Genomic DNA, 18,563 nt, shown 5'->3' on the forward strand with positions numbered 1-18,563 from the left:
TGATATATACCTATCATTACAGTATCATACAGAGTAGTTTCACTGCCCTAAAAAATTCTCTGCTCTCTACTCATAACCAAGAAACAAAATCTTTAGACACCCAGGGTAGACATCTGTTGTTTTTGCCTGCTTGGTGTCCCTCTCCAAGTTTTGACAGGGCCCTCTTCTTTGGGGACTACCTAGTTCCCATTCCATGTGGTCCTGGGGAAAACTGACAAGTCAGCTGAGAGACTCAAGGCAGAGTCTCAAGGCAGAAAGAGGGGGCACCATCATCCTGGTGACCGTCATTGAGAGAAACTGTTAGTTCCTACTATAGGATTCCCAGAGCTTCCTGATTCCTGTGCCTCCTGTAGTCTGAATGTTCAACAAGTCTTTGGATTCTGGGATCAAGCGTATCTGTTGCTTGCAGTTCAGGAACCCCAACAGAGTTTTCTAGGTCCTAGCTTGAGTCCACTCAGAGGCCTTGCAGCATTCTGTTAAGAGGCTCATGAGGCACTCTTGTATCCTTAATTACTTTTATCTCATGATTTTTCGATATTTGCAACCTCACATCTCAACTAGTATGGAATTTTAATTGGCTTCTATTTATGTGGATGATCCCGATACTCATGAAAGCAGTAATAAGGCTTTCCAAGTTCTGCTCCAATCTTCAAGGTCACAACCAACTTTTTTTATCATTCTGCATGTTTTATGAAGCTGTAGTTAATTTTGGTATTTTGTAAGTATGAGGATTTTGAAGAAAGATTCAAAACAAAGGTATTCTTTGTGAATTAATAAAAGTTTACCAAATACCAACATGGTTCTAAATAATGTATAATCCTTTGAACAGGAGCCCAAATCTACTCCTGAAAAAAAAAAAAAGAGCTCTTATTTCCTTTATCAAGCAACATTAAATGAAATTATAATATTGCCATTAAATCCAACTGTACACCAATAATTTTTCATTTCCGATGGTACTCTTATTATAAAATTTTTATTAAATAACCAAATATGCCTAATACAATAAGCTAATACAATAAGTACTTCCTTGAACTCACTATTTATATATTTGGCACACAATTCAAGGCTAGTCTATTCAAATTCAGGAAGCACGTGATTTTTTTCCCTTGTGATGGGATGAGCAGGGTTACAATGGCGTAGTCTTCAAGACCAAAGGAAGTCTCCTCCATTTCTCCAGGTCTAAGTCACAGAAGTGGTAAGGTATGTAGAGTGCTCAAATGGGTGGCTTCTTACTAAATATGGATCCATAGAGATAGATTTGTATTCATAGATAATTTTTTAAAAAGCACAGAGCTAAGTAGCTGAAGTTATTAACAATGTTATGATCTTTGGCAAACTATGGATGAACTATAATGAAATGGAAATTGTGGGGCCAGTGCCAATAAAATACAATCATAAAGTCTGACTAATTCACAGTAATTCCTTTTCTAGAAGTCTAAGGAAAAGTAAATACCATCTAGGAATATTCTGGCAAAGAAAGTGGGTTAAATAAAAAGAAGCAGTTTAAAAGGCATTCTTCTGACCATCATATTTTATTTTTAATACAAATAGGTAATAAAAGAAAAGGCATCTTTTAAATATGAATACGTTTTCTGTGTATCAAGCCATCATTTACACATTAACACTGCAAAAATTTGAATAACTCTTAATTCATTAACATAAAAGTATATGAAGTAAACAGAATTATATATAGGATAAGAACCAACAAATAAGTAGCAATTCAAAGTCCTACAATCTTGTCTCTATATTAACTCCTTCACAGTTCTGAAGTCACACCCATCTACATAAAGAATGCAGGCAGTCCTAACATTGAACATTATGTACAAACTGACTTCATCTCTCTTAGTTCTTTCTGATCCTGTAGGCCTACCGGAGACACACTTGTGACGCCAACTTAACAGAATCAGAGCTGCTCTCCTGCTCCACCTGGGGCAGCCATCCTTGGCCCTGGAAGCAGGCGTTATACCAACTCGTAGTACTTCCCAGTTTGGGGATCAAAGTAACAGTTCAAACATGGGTCATACAGCAGAGTCAGCACTTCCTCATCCTCTTCCACACTCAGCTCCTCTTCACCTGTTGGGGACGGAAAGCACAGTCATGTTAGCTGCTGGCCTCGCCGGGAATTCTTAAACTGCAACAGAGAAGGGCAAGGGAGCAGGAATCACCATTTGTCCTGGAGGACCATCCTTGTGTGGGCGGGACGTCAACGCTGGGAGGCAGGAGTGCTGCAGATGTGATGGCTCTATACTTGCCGTGTAAGATAGAGAAGAAACGGTAATCAGAGGGGCCAGATTCACTATAAAGCACAAGAAAAATGAGCGTGCACAACTGGCAGGGAGGAGAGAGGACTAAGGAAGAGGGCCAAAGGACTAAAGAGTTATGCTAATTAGGGTTGAACGGGATTCAAAATTTGATTATCTTTGATTATCACAGCTCTAGCCTTCTTCATGGGCCAGAGCTGCAGAAATGCCAAACAGTGCAAATGAAGTAATACAGTAAAGAGCTCAATCCCCATTCATACATCCTAAAAAGGCTACCACAGAAACATGAATTAAAATAACGTTTAGAAATATAAGCTATGCAAAGCAAAGAACACATGAGGAAAACAATGTCAGATGATCTGTAATTGTATTAGTGGTAGCAAGATGTGTCAAATTTTCAGGGAAAATGAACACGTCAAATTTTTTTCCCTGTGGTAATTATTTAGATGATTTGGTTGTAGAGAATGCCTACTGCCTACGTCATTAGCAAGGTTTGGTTGGTTTTCAACACATGAAAAAACAAAAACAAAAACAAAAAGCTGCTTTACTAAAATGTTACCTGAGCACCTTATACATGCCCAGTGCTGTGCTCAGCACTTGTGTTCCTTATGCCATCACCAGCAAGCAAGTGCCCTCTGGACATCTCAAAATATACAGGATAGGAATTCAGAGGCTGGGAGAGCAAGACTTCCCTCGGCTGGAGACTCCCAGAGCAGGCTCAGGAAGGAGGAGGTGATGAAGACACTACCCCTCTCTTTTTTCTTAGCATGGGCTACTACGGACCAAAGAAAACCAAACCTTTGGCCTGCATGCTTACCAGGTCAGCTTTGGATAGGGCTTGGATGGTGGGCACGGGCATGGCTGGCCCATAATGGAGACTCCATAAATACTGAGCCCTTTTTGAAAGGACGAATCAGTGACTGTGAAACAAAATCTGTGGTCTTAAGTGTCCTGCCCATGAAACAAAAGCGGCTATTAAAGATTAGTGAAGAGTTAACTGGATGTGGCTAAGAGCACCCCTGGGCTCTGGAATCCAAGGAACCTGGGGATGGATGGGAGAGTGCTGTTCATCACCTGAATGCCCTTCAGCTCAGTTCAGTTCAGTCCTCAGTCATGTCCGACTCTGTGCGACCCCATGAACCACAGCACGCCAGGCCTCCCTGTCCATCACCAACTCCCAGAGTTTACTCAAACTCATGTCCATTGAGTTGGTGATGCCGTCCAACCATCTCATCCTCTATCATCCCCTTCTCCTCCTGCCTTCAATCTTTCCCAGCATCAGGGTCTTTTCAAATGAGTCAGCTCTCCACAGCAGGTGGCCAAAGTATTGGAGTTTTAGCTTCAGCATCAGTCCTTCCAATGAATATTCAGGACTGATTTCCTTAAGGATAGACTGGTTGGATCTTGCAGTCCAAGGGACTCTCAAGAGTCTTCTCCAACACCACAGTTCAAAAGCATCAATTCTTCTGCACTCAGCTTTCTTTATAGCCCAACTCTCACATCCATACATGACTACTGGAAAAACCATAGCCTTGACTAGACGGACCTTTGCTGGCAAAGTAATGTCTCTGCTCTTGAATATGCTATCTAGGTTGGTCATAACTTTCCTTCCAAGGAGTAAGCGCCTTTTAATTTCATGGCTGCAGTCACCATCTGCAGTGATTTTGGAGCCCAGAAAAAAAAAAGTCAGCCACTGTGTCCACTGTTTCCTCATCTATTTCCCATGAAGTGATGGGACCGGATGCCATGATCTTTGTTTTCTGAATGTTGAGCTTTAAGCCAACTTTTTCACTCTCCACTTTCACTTTCATCAAGAGGCTTTTTAGTTCCTCTTCACTTTCTGCCATAAGGGTGGTGTCATCTGCATATCTGAGGTTATTGATATTTCTCCTGGCAATCTTGATTCCAGCTTGTGCTTCTTCCAGCCCAGTGTTTCTCATGATGTACTCTGCACAGAAGTTAAATAAGCACGGTGACAATATACAGTCTTGACGTACTCCTTTTCCTATTTGGAACCAGTCTGTTGTTCCATGTCCAGTTCTAACTTTTGCTTCCTAACCTGCATATAGGTTTCTCAAGAGGCAGGTCAGGTGGTCTGGTATTCCCATCTCTTTCAGAATTTTCCACAGTTTATTGTGATCCACACAGTCAAAGGCTTTGGCATAGTCAATAAAGCAGAACTAGATGTTTTTCTGGAACTCTCTTGCTTTTTCTATGATCCAGCGGATGTTGGCAATTTAGTCTCTGGTTCCTCTGCCTTTTCTAAAACCAGCTTGAACATCTGGAACGTCACAGTTCACATATTGCTGAAGCCTGGCTTGGAGAATTTTAAGCATTACTTTACTAGTGTAATTTGATTTAGGTCATACCTGAATGTGCCCTTCAGCTGGTGACAGGTTATTTTACCTCACTGAACCTTCCTTTGCTCATTTATAAAATGGGAATAACTCTATTTCACAGAGTTTTGTGGGTGAAGTTGGACGCTAGATAATATGCATACCAAGAACACAGTAGTTGTTCAATAAAAGATCACTACTATTAAGGTTGGTAATAAATGCAATAAATCATAAACTGTAGGCTAGAGTTTTAAATAACTGAGAACAGCATTGATAAAGCTTAAATATAAAGGAAAGGCTTCAGAGACAGGCAGCATGACATTTAGACAATGAACTCAGCATGTGGGTCCAAATCCCATTTCTACCACTTCACAGCTGTGGGGCACTGGGAAAATTCACTACTTAGCCTCAGTTTCCTCATATGTAAGGTAAGGATAGTAACAGTGCCTGTTATAGTACCTATGAGAACTAAATAACACTTGGCACACACACAGTTATAATCATTATGGAAAATATAAGACATGAGAGGGATGTGTTCATTTATAGCTCAATTCCCTACCCCTAAGCTGTATCTATTTGACTTTTTACTACTAAAGAAAAAAAAAAGTTTGAATGAAACACAAAACCCCCTACTAGTTTTATGTGTGTGCTAGTCGCTCAGTTGTGTCTGACTCTTTACGACCCCGTGGACTGTAGCCTGCCAGGCTCCTCTGTTCATGGGATTCTCCAGGTAAGAATACTGGAGTGAGTTGCCATGACTTCCTTCAGGGGATCTTCCTGATTCAGGCATCAAACCTGGGTCTCCAACATTGCAGGCAGATTCTTTACCATGTGAGCCACCAGGGAAGCCCTACTAGTTTTATACAGGATATTATAATCAATTCAGCTTTAAATAAAAAGCTCTTATACCAAAAATCATGTAATTTTCAAAACAGTAAAATAACACTCATTTTTTTTTCCCATCAGGTGTGATATTAAAACCAAATATCACTGAGGTAAATAATTATAAGTCAAATTATCTCGAAGACCTGCCATCTGATGTCTTATTACTGCATCAAACGCTGGGGGAAAGTCTGACCTCTGGCACATAAGAGTTATACACTATATAATTGTTTAGTGCATTCTGTGCTTGCAGTTTCCAAAAAGATAAAATTTTAAGCTGGTGTTATCAAATTAGAAAACTCAAAACATTTTACAGTTAGTCAGGAATCTTTCAAGATGAAAATAACTGTTGTAATGGGCCATGGGTCTTTATCACCCAATTGCAAAAGGATCAAGGTGGATCCAATTCATTAGTAGAGATTTGGCTATATAATGCTTGCAAACTGAAGCAGTAACTGCTATATAAGTGCATTTGTTCCAATACATATCACTATAGAACTGGCATTTCATGCATTATAACCATGGGTCTAAGAGGGGTTTTGTGGTTTTTAGTTCAAAAGCTTTCAGTTCAGTCACTTAGTCATATTTGACTCTGAGACCCCATGGACTGCAGCATGCCAGGCTTCCCTGTCCATCACCAACTCCCGGAGTTTACTTAAACTCATGTTCATCGAGTCGGTGATGCCATCCAACCATCTCATCCTCTGTTGTCCCCTTCTCTTGTCTTCAATCCTTCCCAGTATCAGGGTCTTTTCAAATGAGTCAGTTCTTCACATCAGGTGGCCAAAGTACTGGAGTTTCAGCATCAGTCCTTCCAATGAATATTCAGGACTTATTTCCTTTAGGATGGGCTGGTTTGATATCCTTACAGTCCAAAGGACTCTCAAGAGTCTTCTTCAGTACCACAGTTCAAAAGCATCAATTCTTTGGTGCTCAGCTTTCTTTTATGTTCCAACTCTCACATCCATACATGACTACTGGAAAAACCATAGGTTTGACTACATGGACCTTTGTTGGCAAAGTAATGTCTCTGCTTTTTAATATGCTGTCTAGGTTGGTCATAGCTTCTTTTCCCAGGAGCAAGAATCTTTTAATTTCACGGCTGCAGTCGCCATCTGCGGTGATTTGTCTCACTGTTTCCATTGTTTCCCTATCATTTGCCATGAAGTGATGGGACTGGATGCCATGATCTTAGTTTTCTGAATGTTGAGTTTTAAGCCAACAAAAGCTTTAAATGGGTGAATTTTAAAACTCTACCAACAATGACATTCATACAAAAATTGGGTGATATTATGTATACTTTTATACTGAAATAAGTGTTTTAAACTTGCAAAAAAGGTTTTGTTTTCATTATAACTTAATTTTCAAAGCCTCCAACTTATATCATTTTGCCACTGTAATCTCTATGTAATGAAATTATCATATTGTTAAGCAATTACAAGTATGATGTCAAGCAATGGGAAATGTTTTGAAAGGTAATTATTGTGCATGGGTATAGGGTAATTTTCAATTATATTCTTGGATAGCACACAGTTTGTTTTTCTCCCAAATGCTAAATTGCTCTATTTAAAGACTGGCTACAGAAACTCTAAAAGGACAAATTAAGAAATAAAATCATTCTCTGCTACCAGACCAAAAGCATCTGGACAGGGGTCTAAATTATGTTTTTATTCTTCTTCACATAATAAAGCCATTACTAGTGAACTAAAATTGCCTTTCAGATAATAATATATTTACAAACTTTCAGCTTCATCCACTTTGAAGTCAGTTAACAGCAATAACAGAAGGAAAACCAATGGAGCCAGACCAAACACAGCAATATTAGCTGCCCTCCCCTTGGTTAGATCAATGTGAGCAAATAATCCCTCTAGCTCACCTTCTGAAAGTCAATTAATATAAATGCTTAATTATCTATATTTGAGGCATTTTAACTGTAGATAATAGAAAACCTATATGCACAAGCTCAGTCTTCAAGCTTGAAAATAAATGATGTGACACCAGTTTATCAGGTTTAAAATCTCACAGTGAGGACATTATACTTGATTTTCGATTTTCTGACGCTGCCATCTAGAATTTTTTTTTTACAAGTTAATGCATTTTCTCTCATAGATTTTGAGAACTGATTGACTGTATTTTTATGTGCATACCAATACACTATGGTTTAGACAATTCAACGGTGGGGGATCACCACTGGGAACAGGCAGCCTTAGGATCAATAAAGATGACATTTTAGATACTATTCTGCTGAGGACCAGGTGCTGGCAAACGCTTCCATCAACTTCTATAACAGTAGGGCAGAATTAACTTTCACTAAAACTCAAGAAAGTGAACTGTTGCGATCTGCTTCTCAGCAAACATGTGCCCTCAAATGAGAGAAAGGTAAATGGCCAAAAATGCGATAAAAAGATGGAAAGGTACTTTCTTCTATTAGCAAGCTGTATTGTCTTTTTGGGAAGGCAAATGATATGCTAACATTATAGTTCAGGTTTCATTTGGGAAATAAGTACATCACTTCTTTTGTAAAATCTGGTGGCTATATTTTACTTGGAACATGCCATTTAAAACAACCAGTTGAAAAATTTGGATGATTACTTAGGAGTTCTTGCAATTTCATTCCTTCTAGGTAGTCTCTACTTATAAATGTGATTCAAATGTGAACTTGTGTATCAGAGCATCATGTTGTCACCTTAAACTTACATAATGTGACATGTCAATTATATAATAATAAAGCTGGGGAAAATCTCACAAAACACATATGCACTTGTAAATGTGTGGCCTACCACTCTGAATGCTTTTTGTTGCACGTGAAGGAAGGTCCCTAGTCAGACTATTGAGCTCTGAAGCCTACAAATCCCATAAAAGTCTCCAGTGCCTGATTTCAGACAAGGTGGCAGCACTGCAGACAGGTGGAAATGCATCCCAATTCCAGCAATGGAATTGAGGACCACACCCTGGGTCAAGACCCTTCTGTTGTACACTTGGGGAACAAGTAGGTGTGGGTGGTTCTGGAAGAGGGACAGAACCTCAGACACCCATTGGTGTGTTCACTTCTCTACTAGAGGGTTCACGTCCAGTGTGCCACAAAAGAAGACATTTCTTTGTATAGTGTCTCCCCCTCTCTAATCACAGGAAAATGGGACAGAGCACTGGGTACAAAGCAGGCACTTAATTAATGCTGGCTTCTATTACTACTCTGATTGCCAATATTGCTTTTTTTGGCAGAGGGTGGGTGGGGGGAAGTTCTCCTTTGCATTTTAAATAAATCTTCAAGATACATGGAAGATCCAAAGAGTATACCAAGTCATCCTCCTGTTTCCCATAGGCAGAAGATTCACTCATTCTACTCATCAAGCATTTATGGAGCATTTACCGTGTCCTATGGGTTCCCTGGTGGTTTAGATGGTAAAGAATTTGCCTGCAATGCAGGAGACCCAGGTTCAACCCCTGGACTGGGAAGTTCCCCTGGAGAAGGAAATGGCAACACACTCCAATATTCTTGCCTGGAGAATTCCATGGACAGAAGAGCCTGGTGGGCTACAGTAATTGGGACCCCAAAAAGTTGGACACGACTGAGAAACTAACACATGTGCCATGTCAAACACTGTGGGTACCATGGTTCGATGAAGCAAGATGTCTGGTGAGATAACTAATAAAACAGATTTTGGAAGACTGTTTTTAGATTCAAGGTGTTAGGTAAATGTCAAATAACTTCATGGTGGGAAATAGGACTATGAAAGGATTCCTGTGTTGGACCCAGGACAGGTGGCCATGCTCCCCTCTCTCTGGGTAGCTGGGAGGCATCATGAGATTTCTATAAATTATTTACCAGTAATTTGGATATTATATGCATAAAATAAACATGCATGAGTGCTAAGTCGCTTCAGTCATGTCCGACTCTTTGCGACCCTATGAACTGTAGCCCACCAAACTCCTCTGTCCATGGATTCTCCAAACAAGAATACTGAAGTGGGCAGCCATTCCCTTCTCCAGGGGATCTTCCTGACATAGCCTCCTGAGGCTCCTGCATTGCACGCTGATTCTTAACTGCATCTGCTGCCTATTTGTGACTCATGGAAGACTAATTAATGTTCATAAAGGAACATCTTCTGTGGCTCTGCTGAACAAAAGGTACAAGGATGTTATTTTCATGAGATCCTGGCAACTCTAAAAGGTCTTCACTCAAAATCCACGCAAACTGTAAAAAAGGTTTATAGGCCTGAAGAGAGAGGCATTATTATTCCATTTTGGAGCTGGTAAGCATGAATAATTTAAGGGTCATATCTGTAAAGGAACAAATGTCAAAAAGAAATTGACAACTATTTTTCAGGCAGTCTGGTTCATTTTTAAAAGGTCAGTTTGGTAGTTTTCTTGAGTAAGTTCTGAAATCTTAACTTCCCATTTTTAACATTTTCACGGTCTCCAGGAAAACACATTTTTAGGAAGTGTTAAGGGCACCCGTGCCCATGGTGATTGATATTCGGCAAGTGTGTTGTGGCCCAAGAGGAACGGCTGACAGCTGCCTGCTTCTCCATCCAGTCGAATGGCACGGAGCTCAGTGTTATTCCTGCCGGCTGGCTGCTCTGCTGGGAGCTGGGCTGTTCACTTCATGGCAGAATTCACACACTTGAGACATTCTGGCCAAACAGAAACTGTGGAATTTGTACTGAATAAAAGAAGGGGCTCCGGGGCCTGTATAATGCATGTGTTTACTTCTGTATGGCCTGGGGAAAGTCTTCCAGAGTTTTGTGTTGGTCAGGCCATTTTCCCGTTATGCCACTAGCTGCACAGGTACATCTCAGCCTCTCAATCTCTGATGGACGTGGTGGTTCATCACATAAGTCTCCTGCTTTAAGTCCCAGGGTTCATGTGTAAAAGTGGGTAACAATAGTATCTACATATCTGTAGGCTAATTCTGAGAATTAAAGTGTACATGGAGGCCTGGGTAAAGGAAGGTGAAATAAATGTTTTTGTTATTTTCATCCGAGAAGTCTGAAGATAGAAGAGACTTTTTCCTTGTGAATCAGTCTTCAAAATTACCTTCACGTCCCAGTGTGATGGTTCTGCAGAAAGGCACTGTTGTGGAAGAAACCTGGATCCAAATTCTAACTCTGATTGAGCATTTGACCTTGGGCAAGGTCACACTGAGGGCAATGGACTTCATCAGTGTTTTTAACTGGTTCATTAGGGCCCCATGGCAGGGTTCTGAGACCCTAACTCGCACTCAGTCAGAGAGATTCTACTTGTAACTACTTTACATACTGGGATTTCATATGAGATTTCATTTGACAGAAAGTCTCTTCACTGCTTATACATAAAGAGCCACTGCATATGGTAACCTACAACTGTTTGAACTGCTACAGTGTATGGGTCTAAGTTCAGTACTCTTATTGTTCCATTTTACAGATATACCAAAAAACTGGAACTGGGGGAAACACTGAAAGTTGGGTTTCAATGAACTACCTTGATTTCCTTTCTTTCAAGGTTATTATTACAAGAAATTACCAGTTGGATGACATTTCTCTCCCTCTTTCCTTTCCTGTGTTCTAACGAGAACCCACAGTATCTATTATAATATATACCAGAAATTGCACAGGTACTAGGGATCTGGGGGTGTGTAAACTGATGGTCTCTGCTTTTAAAAACTCTTAGACTACCTGGGAAAAAAGACAAGAAACAACTAAATGAATCATGAGTTACAAACTGTGAAAAGGCAGTGATAAAAAGGCACAGGGTAAAGTGAGAGACAGACTGACTCATAAGATCGTCTAGAGAGGCCTTTGAGAAGGCGGGCCCAGTGACCACCCAGGCCCGTCAGTCCCGCACCCCAGTCATTCTACTCTTCATTCGGACCCTCACTCCCTTGGCCTTGCCCTACATCTGGTCAACACAGTAAATGCACCCCTCGGCGACCCACCCTGCTGGAGACCTGTGACAAGACTGCGTTGGAGGGGGAGGCAGGGCTGCAACACGGGACCAGAGATCTGCCTTTTGTTTTTTCCCTGAAAGAACTTAGCTACTCAGCCCTTGAGGTATTTTCATTTGTTTTCTTGTAGATTAGGAACTCTCAAAAGAAAACTTATTTTTCAATTGCTGGTTTTATATACAGTATTTTTTGATTAGGTAATTTATTTACTTGGTTCTAAACCAAAAGAGGCAGCTGAGAGGAGCAACCCAACGTCCAAGGAGTGGCGGCTGCCCGGTCACAGGAGGGCTGACAGGAGCTACTCCACGTTCAAGGTCAGGAGGGGTGATCTTGAAGGAGCAGTGGCAGCACTTTGCTGGAGCAGCCGTGAAGAGATACCCCACGTCCAAGGTAAGAGAAACCCAAGTGAGACGGTAGGTATTGTGAGAGGGCATCAGAGGGCAGACACACTGAAACCAGAATCACAGAAAACTAGCCAATCTGATCACATGGACCACAGCCTTGTCTAACTAAATGAAACTAAGCCATGCCGTGTGGGGCTACCCAAGATGGCTGGGTCATGGTGGAGAGGTTGGACCACAGAATGTGGTCCACTGGAGAAGGGAATGGCAAACCACTTTAGTATTCTTGCCTTGAGAACCCCATGAACAGTATGAAAAAGCAAAATGATAGGATACTGGAAGAGGAACTCCCCAGGTCGGTAGGTGCCCAATATGCTACAGGAGATCAGTGGAGAAAGAACTGCAGAAAGAATGAAGGGAAGGAGCCAAAGCAAAAACAACACCCAGTTATGGATGTGACTGGTGATAGAAGCAAGGTTCAATGCTGTAAAGAGCAACATTGCATAGGAACCTGGAATGTTAGGTCCATGAATCAAGGCAAATTGGAAGTGGTCAAACAGGAGATGGCAAGTGCAAACGTCAACATTCTAGGAATCAGCGAACTGATCTGAACTGAAAAAATGGACTGGAATGGGCAAATTTAACTCAGTTGACCATTATATCCCTTAGAAGAAATGGAGCAGCCATCATGGTCAACAAAAGAGTCCGAAATGCAGTACTTGGATGCAATCTCAAAAACGACAGAATGATCTCTGTTCGTTTCCAAGGTAAACCATTCAATATCACGGTGATTAAGGCCTATGCCCCAACCAGTAATGCTGAAAAAGCTGAACGGTTCTATGAAGACCTACAAGACCTTTTAGAACTAACACCCTAAAAAGATGTCCTTTTCATTACAGGGGACTGGAATGCAAAAGTAGGAAGTCAAGAAACACCAGGAGTAACAGGCAAATTTGGCCTTGGAATATGGAATGAAGCAGGGCAAAGGCTAATAGTTTTGCCAAGAGAATGCACTGGTCATAGCAAACACCCTCTTCCAATAACACAAGAGAAGACTCTACACATGGACATCACCAGATGATCAACACTGAAATCAGACTGATTATATTCTTTGCAGCCAAAGATGGAAAAGCTCTATACAGTCAGCAAAAACAAGACTGGGTGCTGACTGTGGCTCACAACATGAACTCCTTATTGCCAAATTCAGACTTAAATTGAAGAAAGTAGGGGAAACCACTAGACCATTCAGGTATGACCTAAATCAAATTCCTTATGATTATACAGTGGAAGTGAGAAATAGATTTAAAGGACTAGATCTGATAGACGGAATGCCTGATGAACTATGGACAGACGTTTGTGACATTGTACAGGAGACAGGAATCAAGACCATCCCCAAGAAAAAGAAATGCAAAAAAGCAAAATGGCTGTCTGAGGAGGCCTTACAAACAGCTGTGAAAAGAAGAGAAGCGAAAAGCAAAGGAGAAAAGGAAAGATATTCCCATTTGAATGCAGAGTTCCAAAGAATAGCAAGGAGAGATAAGAAAGCCTTCCTCAGCAATCAATGCAAAGAAACAGAGGAAAACAATAGAATGGGAAAGACTAGAGATCTCTTCAAGAAAATTAGAGATCCCAAGGAAACATTTCATGCAAAGATGGGCTCGATAAAGGACAGAAATGGTATGGACCTAACAGAAGCAGAAGATATTAAGAAGAGGTGGCAAGAATACACAGAAGAACTGTACAAAAAAGATCTTCACGACCAAGATAATCACGATGGTGTGATCACTCACCTAGAGCCAGACATCCTGGAATGTGAAGTCAAATGGGCCTTAGAAAGCATCACTATGAACAAAGCTAGTGGAGGTGATGGAATTCCAGTTGAGCTATTTCAAATCCTGAAAGATGATGCTGTGAAAGTGCTGACTCAATATGCCAACAAATGTGGAAAACTCAGCAGTGGGCACAGGACTGGAAAAGGTCAGTTTTCATTCCAATCCCAAAGAAAGGCAATGCCAAAGAATGCTCAAACTACTGCACAATTGCACTCCTCTCACACACTAGTAAAGTAATGCTCAAAATTCTCCAAGCCAGGCTTCAGCAATATGTGAACCGTGAACTTCCTGATGTTCAAGCTGGTTTTAGAAAAGGCAGAGGAACCAGAGATCAAATTGCCAACATCCGCTGGATTATAGAAAAAGCAAGAGAGTTCCAGAAAAACATCTAGTTCTGCTTTATTGACTATGCCAAAGCCTTTGACTGTGTGGATCACAATATACTATGGAAAATTCTGAAAGAGATGGGAATACCAGACCACCTGACCTGCCTCTTGAGAAACCTGTATACAGGTCAGGAAGCAACAGTTAGAACTGGACATGGAACAACTGACTGGTTCCAAATAGGAAAAGGAGTTCGTCAAGGCTGTATATTGTCACCCTGCTTATTTAAGTTATATGCAGAGTACATCATGAGAAACGCTGGGCTGGAAGAAGCACAGGCTGGAATCAAGATTGCTGGGAGAAATATCAATAACCACAGATATGCAGATGACACCACCCTTATGGCAGAAAGTGAAGAGGAACTAAAAAGCCTCTTGATGAAAGTGAAAGTGGAGAGTGAAAAAGTGGGCTTAAAGCTCAACATTCAGAAAATGAAGATCATGGCATCTGGTCCCATCACTTCATGGGAAATAGATGGGGAAACAGTGGAAACAGTGTCAGACTTTATTTTTCTGGGCTCCAAAATCACTGCAGATGGTGACTGCAGCCATGAAATTAAAAGACGCTTACTCCTTAGAAGGAAAGTTATGACCAACCTAGATAGCATATTCAAAAGCAGAGCTATTACTTTGCCAACAAAGGTCCATCTAGTCAAGGCTATGGTTTTTCCAGTGGTCATGTATGGATGTGAGAGTTGGACTGTGAAGAAAGCTGAGCGCTGAAGCATTGATGCTTTTGAACTGTGGTGTTGGAGAAGACTCTTGAGAGTCCCTTGGACTGCAAGGAGATCCAACCAGTCCATCCTACAGCAGACCAGTCCTGGGTGTTCATTGGAAGGACTGATGCTAAAGCTGAAACTCCAATACTTTGGCCACCTCATGTGAAGAGTTGACTCACTGGAAAAGACCCTGGTGCTGGGAGGGATTGGGGGCAGGAGGAGAAGGGGACGACAGAGGATGAGATGGCTGGATGGCATCATTTACTCGATGCACATGAGTTTGGAGTTGGTGTTGGACAGGGAGGCCTGGCGTGCTGCGATTCATGGGGTCGCAAAGAGTCAGACATGACTGAGCGACTGAAATGAACTGAAACCAAAAAAAAAGTAAAAACTGAAAACAGTGGTTGGGCTCTGGGGCCAGGCTGCTTGTATTTCAATCTCAGCTCTGCCAATGACTAACCTTGGGCAAATTATTCAAGGGCTTCCAAGTCTCAGTTTCTCCGGCTGTAAAAATAACAACTGCATATACAAAAATAGTATCTTCTTCATTGTGCTGCTATGAGGACTGATTTTTTTTTTTACATTTTTTACAACTGAAGTATAGTGATTTACAATGCTGTGTTAGTTTCTGGTGTACAGTGATTCAAACATATATATGTATATAAACATATTTTTATATATATATATATATATATATATATTCTTTTTCAAATTCCTATTATAGTTTATTAGAAGACAATGAATATAATTCCCTGTGCTATACAGTAGGACCTTGTTGTTAATCTATTTTATATACAGTAGTTTTTATATGTTAATCCCAAACTCCTAACTTACCCCCCACCCCACCTTCCCCTTTGGTTAACCATAAGTTTGTTTTCTGTGTCTGTGAGACTGTTTCTGTTTTGTAAATAGTTCATTTGTATCAAATTTTAGATTACACATATAAGTGACAACATACAATACTTGTCTTTCTCTAAAAGACAAAATCAACCACTAAATCAACCACTGAGCACAGTGACTGGCATATATTAAAAGCTGAGTTAATAATTAATAATAAATACCGAGCAACAGGAACCTAGGAAGATTCCCAGACTGCCACACCTGTGTGGCCCCTTCCTTCTGATGATACATACCTGAGGCTTGAGCCCAGTATTTTCCTTTGACAAACATTTTATTAGAACAGACGGAAACAAGTTCAGTGTATGCTATGTTGTTTAAAATGAAGTCAATGACACGTAAAGATTAAGCAAATTAAGAAACACTACTTTTTGATGGTCTTAATTAGCTACAAACTATCTAAGCCTATCAGAAAAGGGAAAGGCTCAGAAATGGAGATCTAGGGTAACAGGGAGAAGGGGTGCCAGATCTGGTTAATAGTGGCCAGAATGTTTCTACAGTCCTCTGAATTTAATGTGTTTCTTTGTCTTCGATGCAAATTTATTTACCTTCAACATAATTTGAGCCCCTGCTGTCAAAACACCACTTTGCAAAGGCAACCTTAAGACATCCTTTCGGCCACTCGTCAGCACCATAGGTCTTCAGTGCCTCTGCTTAAGGACCACATTCTCAGTTCCTGTGGCTTATGCAGGACACTTCACATAACATATTATTTGTTCCCTCACAGCAAGGTCTCCTCCTGACAGCCAAGATTCTGTTTTTCTGTCATAAGTAATTATAAACGTGCACCTCTAAACAGAGTCTCAATTTGAGGGGCATCATCTATTTCAGACAGTAAATCACAGTGACAGTGCCATCACTTGGGCGGCCAAAATGCACAACTCAGATGTATGAGCTCTCACTCTGGATTCTCCGTACCTGAAGAAAAATGGGATGCTCCACTTTTTCCCTGGGGCAGTTAGGGAAAAAAATAAAACTGGCAACTTTGTTAGAGAAATTTATCCTGGTTTCAGTTCCTTTTTTTTTTTTTTTTTAAAGAGACTATAGGCAGAGGGCACCCATCTTTACAATCCAACTTGGAAAACGATCTCAGGGAGTCCCACTCTGATGTCTGTCATTCCGATTATGCATTTTAGATCTCTCCCCACTCCTCCCATCTCAAGCCCTCTGATGCCACTAAAGATTCTTTTCTGTTCCTCCTCTACAACACTCCTGACAGTCACGTTCCCTGCTCACAGTCAGAATCTAAATGGTTCATCTTAGAGGCTGTCATCAACAAAGAGAACCCCAGGCAAATTTTCATTCCTGCTTCCTTCAAATTTTTCCATTACTAATACAACCCATTATAACTCCGTGTCAGCCTCTGCTTTAATGAAAAGGCTGTATCTCTGTATTAACAAAAACATGGAATATTTGGTCTACCTTGTAACAGTACTAACAGCTGGCATTTTGTAGGCGTTATTCCAAACGTTTCATATACAGTACACCTCACTGAATCTTCATGAAAAGCTTGCAGGTGGGCACCATCTATTATTAGTCTTATTTTATAAAACTGAAATTCATAAAAGTCACACAGCAGGAATTGCTAGAGCTGGAATTCAGATGAAGGTCAATTTGACACCAAAGCCATGCTCTTATGCTTTAAATTATATTTTGCCCAGGGATTAACCTTCAGGAGAACAAGAACAATTTCTCTTTTAAATTCCTTTTAGTTGCAAAGAACCTATCACCCTATAAAATGAGGCACAGATTACCTCATTTTCAATGCGTGAGTCTAAGTGATTATCATTTAATAAAAATAGTGGAATCTCAAATTTTCTCTATTTATAGTTAATTATTTTTATTTTTTTATGCTTGGCATTTTTCATATTCCCACCTTGAACACTCAAGCTTCCAGAAGAATCCTGATGCCGCTCTGCGGACTCTTGACTGGGAGGAACAATTGGTGGGCTCAGCATATTTAACCAGTCCCTAAAAGGAAAAGAAGAAAAAAATGAACCACATGTTTGTAGTTCTATATATATAGATTTTTACCTTTCCCCTGGATTTTTAACTCCCTGGGGCTTCCACAAAGAAACATTTTTCCTCCTTCATACTTCAGAAAATAAGATATACAGAAATTAATATTCAGTTTTATAAATCTGTAAATACAAAGTCAGTTACTTCACTAACTAGTTGTTCAATAAACATACCATCTTAATGATGACCACAGTTCCTTTGAAAAACATAGTATTAATCTTCAACTATAGCACAGCTCCACTCACCTGAGAAACTTATTTAAACGAGTCAGAAGAAATACAGAGATAAAGCTCCTTAGGACCTTTGCATAAGAAAGCCTGACAAAGTCACCAGTCACATGTCATGGATGACAAGAATCCACTCAGTGATTCAGAAGAGAAGTTAGTCTTGGAGCTGTCTGGACCAGCCATGATGGTGGGAGCTGGTATGCATTTACTCCAGGCATTGGGGCAGGGGAGGGCAAAAGAGGAGAGAGGGCCGTTGGGCCCTTGAGTGGCTCAGTACTTCAGTTCTCCCAGTGTGAATGGGGGCAAAACCACTCCATAAAGCACCTCCCTCTGCCCTCCATTCCCCGTCCCTCTGCCTACAACTTCCAACCTCATTTCCCAGTCTCTTTATTTTCCTTCTTTCCATTCTTCTGTCTCCCTGTTCCTCTAGCAGATACCTGGTGGGGGTGACGCAAGTCAGTGACATTCGGAAGGCATGAATCACTGCGTGTTCTAATTCAAGCCTTTCTCATCTCTAAACTCGCTACTGAGCTTCCTCGTGGGAACAGAGCATGAAAGGGAATGTGAAGGATTTTCCAAAGTGAATTCTGTTTCTTGCATTGATGTTAGCGCTCTGTATCACTGACCTTGTTCTTCTCAAAGGGGACATGTCCTCATGACCCCAAATTTTCTTTCTAAATGTCTGCATTTCCTGCTGTCTTTGTCTACAATGGGAGAGAGTCCCAACAAGGCACTAAGAGGAC

The 18,563-nt window shown here is 40.8% G+C and overlaps 1 protein-coding gene across 5 annotated transcripts in view; it reads right to left on the bottom strand.

Annotated features, from left to right (window-relative positions):
- Nucleotides 1-957: 957 nt before the first annotated feature.
- C22H3orf67 (chromosome 22 C3orf67 homolog) overlaps nucleotides 958-18,563 on the bottom strand; it is a 267,751-nt gene continuing 250,145 nt past the window's right edge. For 4 of the 5 annotated variants that reach the window (XM_027523123.1, XM_027523121.1, XM_027523119.1 and 1 more), the window contains 2 exons: nucleotides 17,451-17,545; nucleotides 958-2,073 (listed from right to left, as the gene is read on the bottom strand). In XM_027523123.1, the coding sequence (XP_027378924.1) occupies nucleotides 1,961-2,073; nucleotides 17,451-17,545 (208 nt within the window). In that variant the 3' untranslated portion in view covers nucleotides 958-1,960. Of the gene's footprint in view, nucleotides 2,074-2,165; nucleotides 2,243-17,450; nucleotides 17,546-18,563 lie in introns of all 5 variants that reach the window. The other variant, XM_027523120.1, reaches the window with a different exon arrangement.

The sequence above is a fragment of the Bos indicus x Bos taurus genome, chromosome 22 (genome assembly GCF_003369695.1).
Source record: "Bos indicus x Bos taurus breed Angus x Brahman F1 hybrid chromosome 22, Bos_hybrid_MaternalHap_v2.0, whole genome shotgun sequence".
Taxonomy (NCBI): Eukaryota; Metazoa; Chordata; class Mammalia; order Artiodactyla; family Bovidae; genus Bos; species Bos indicus x Bos taurus.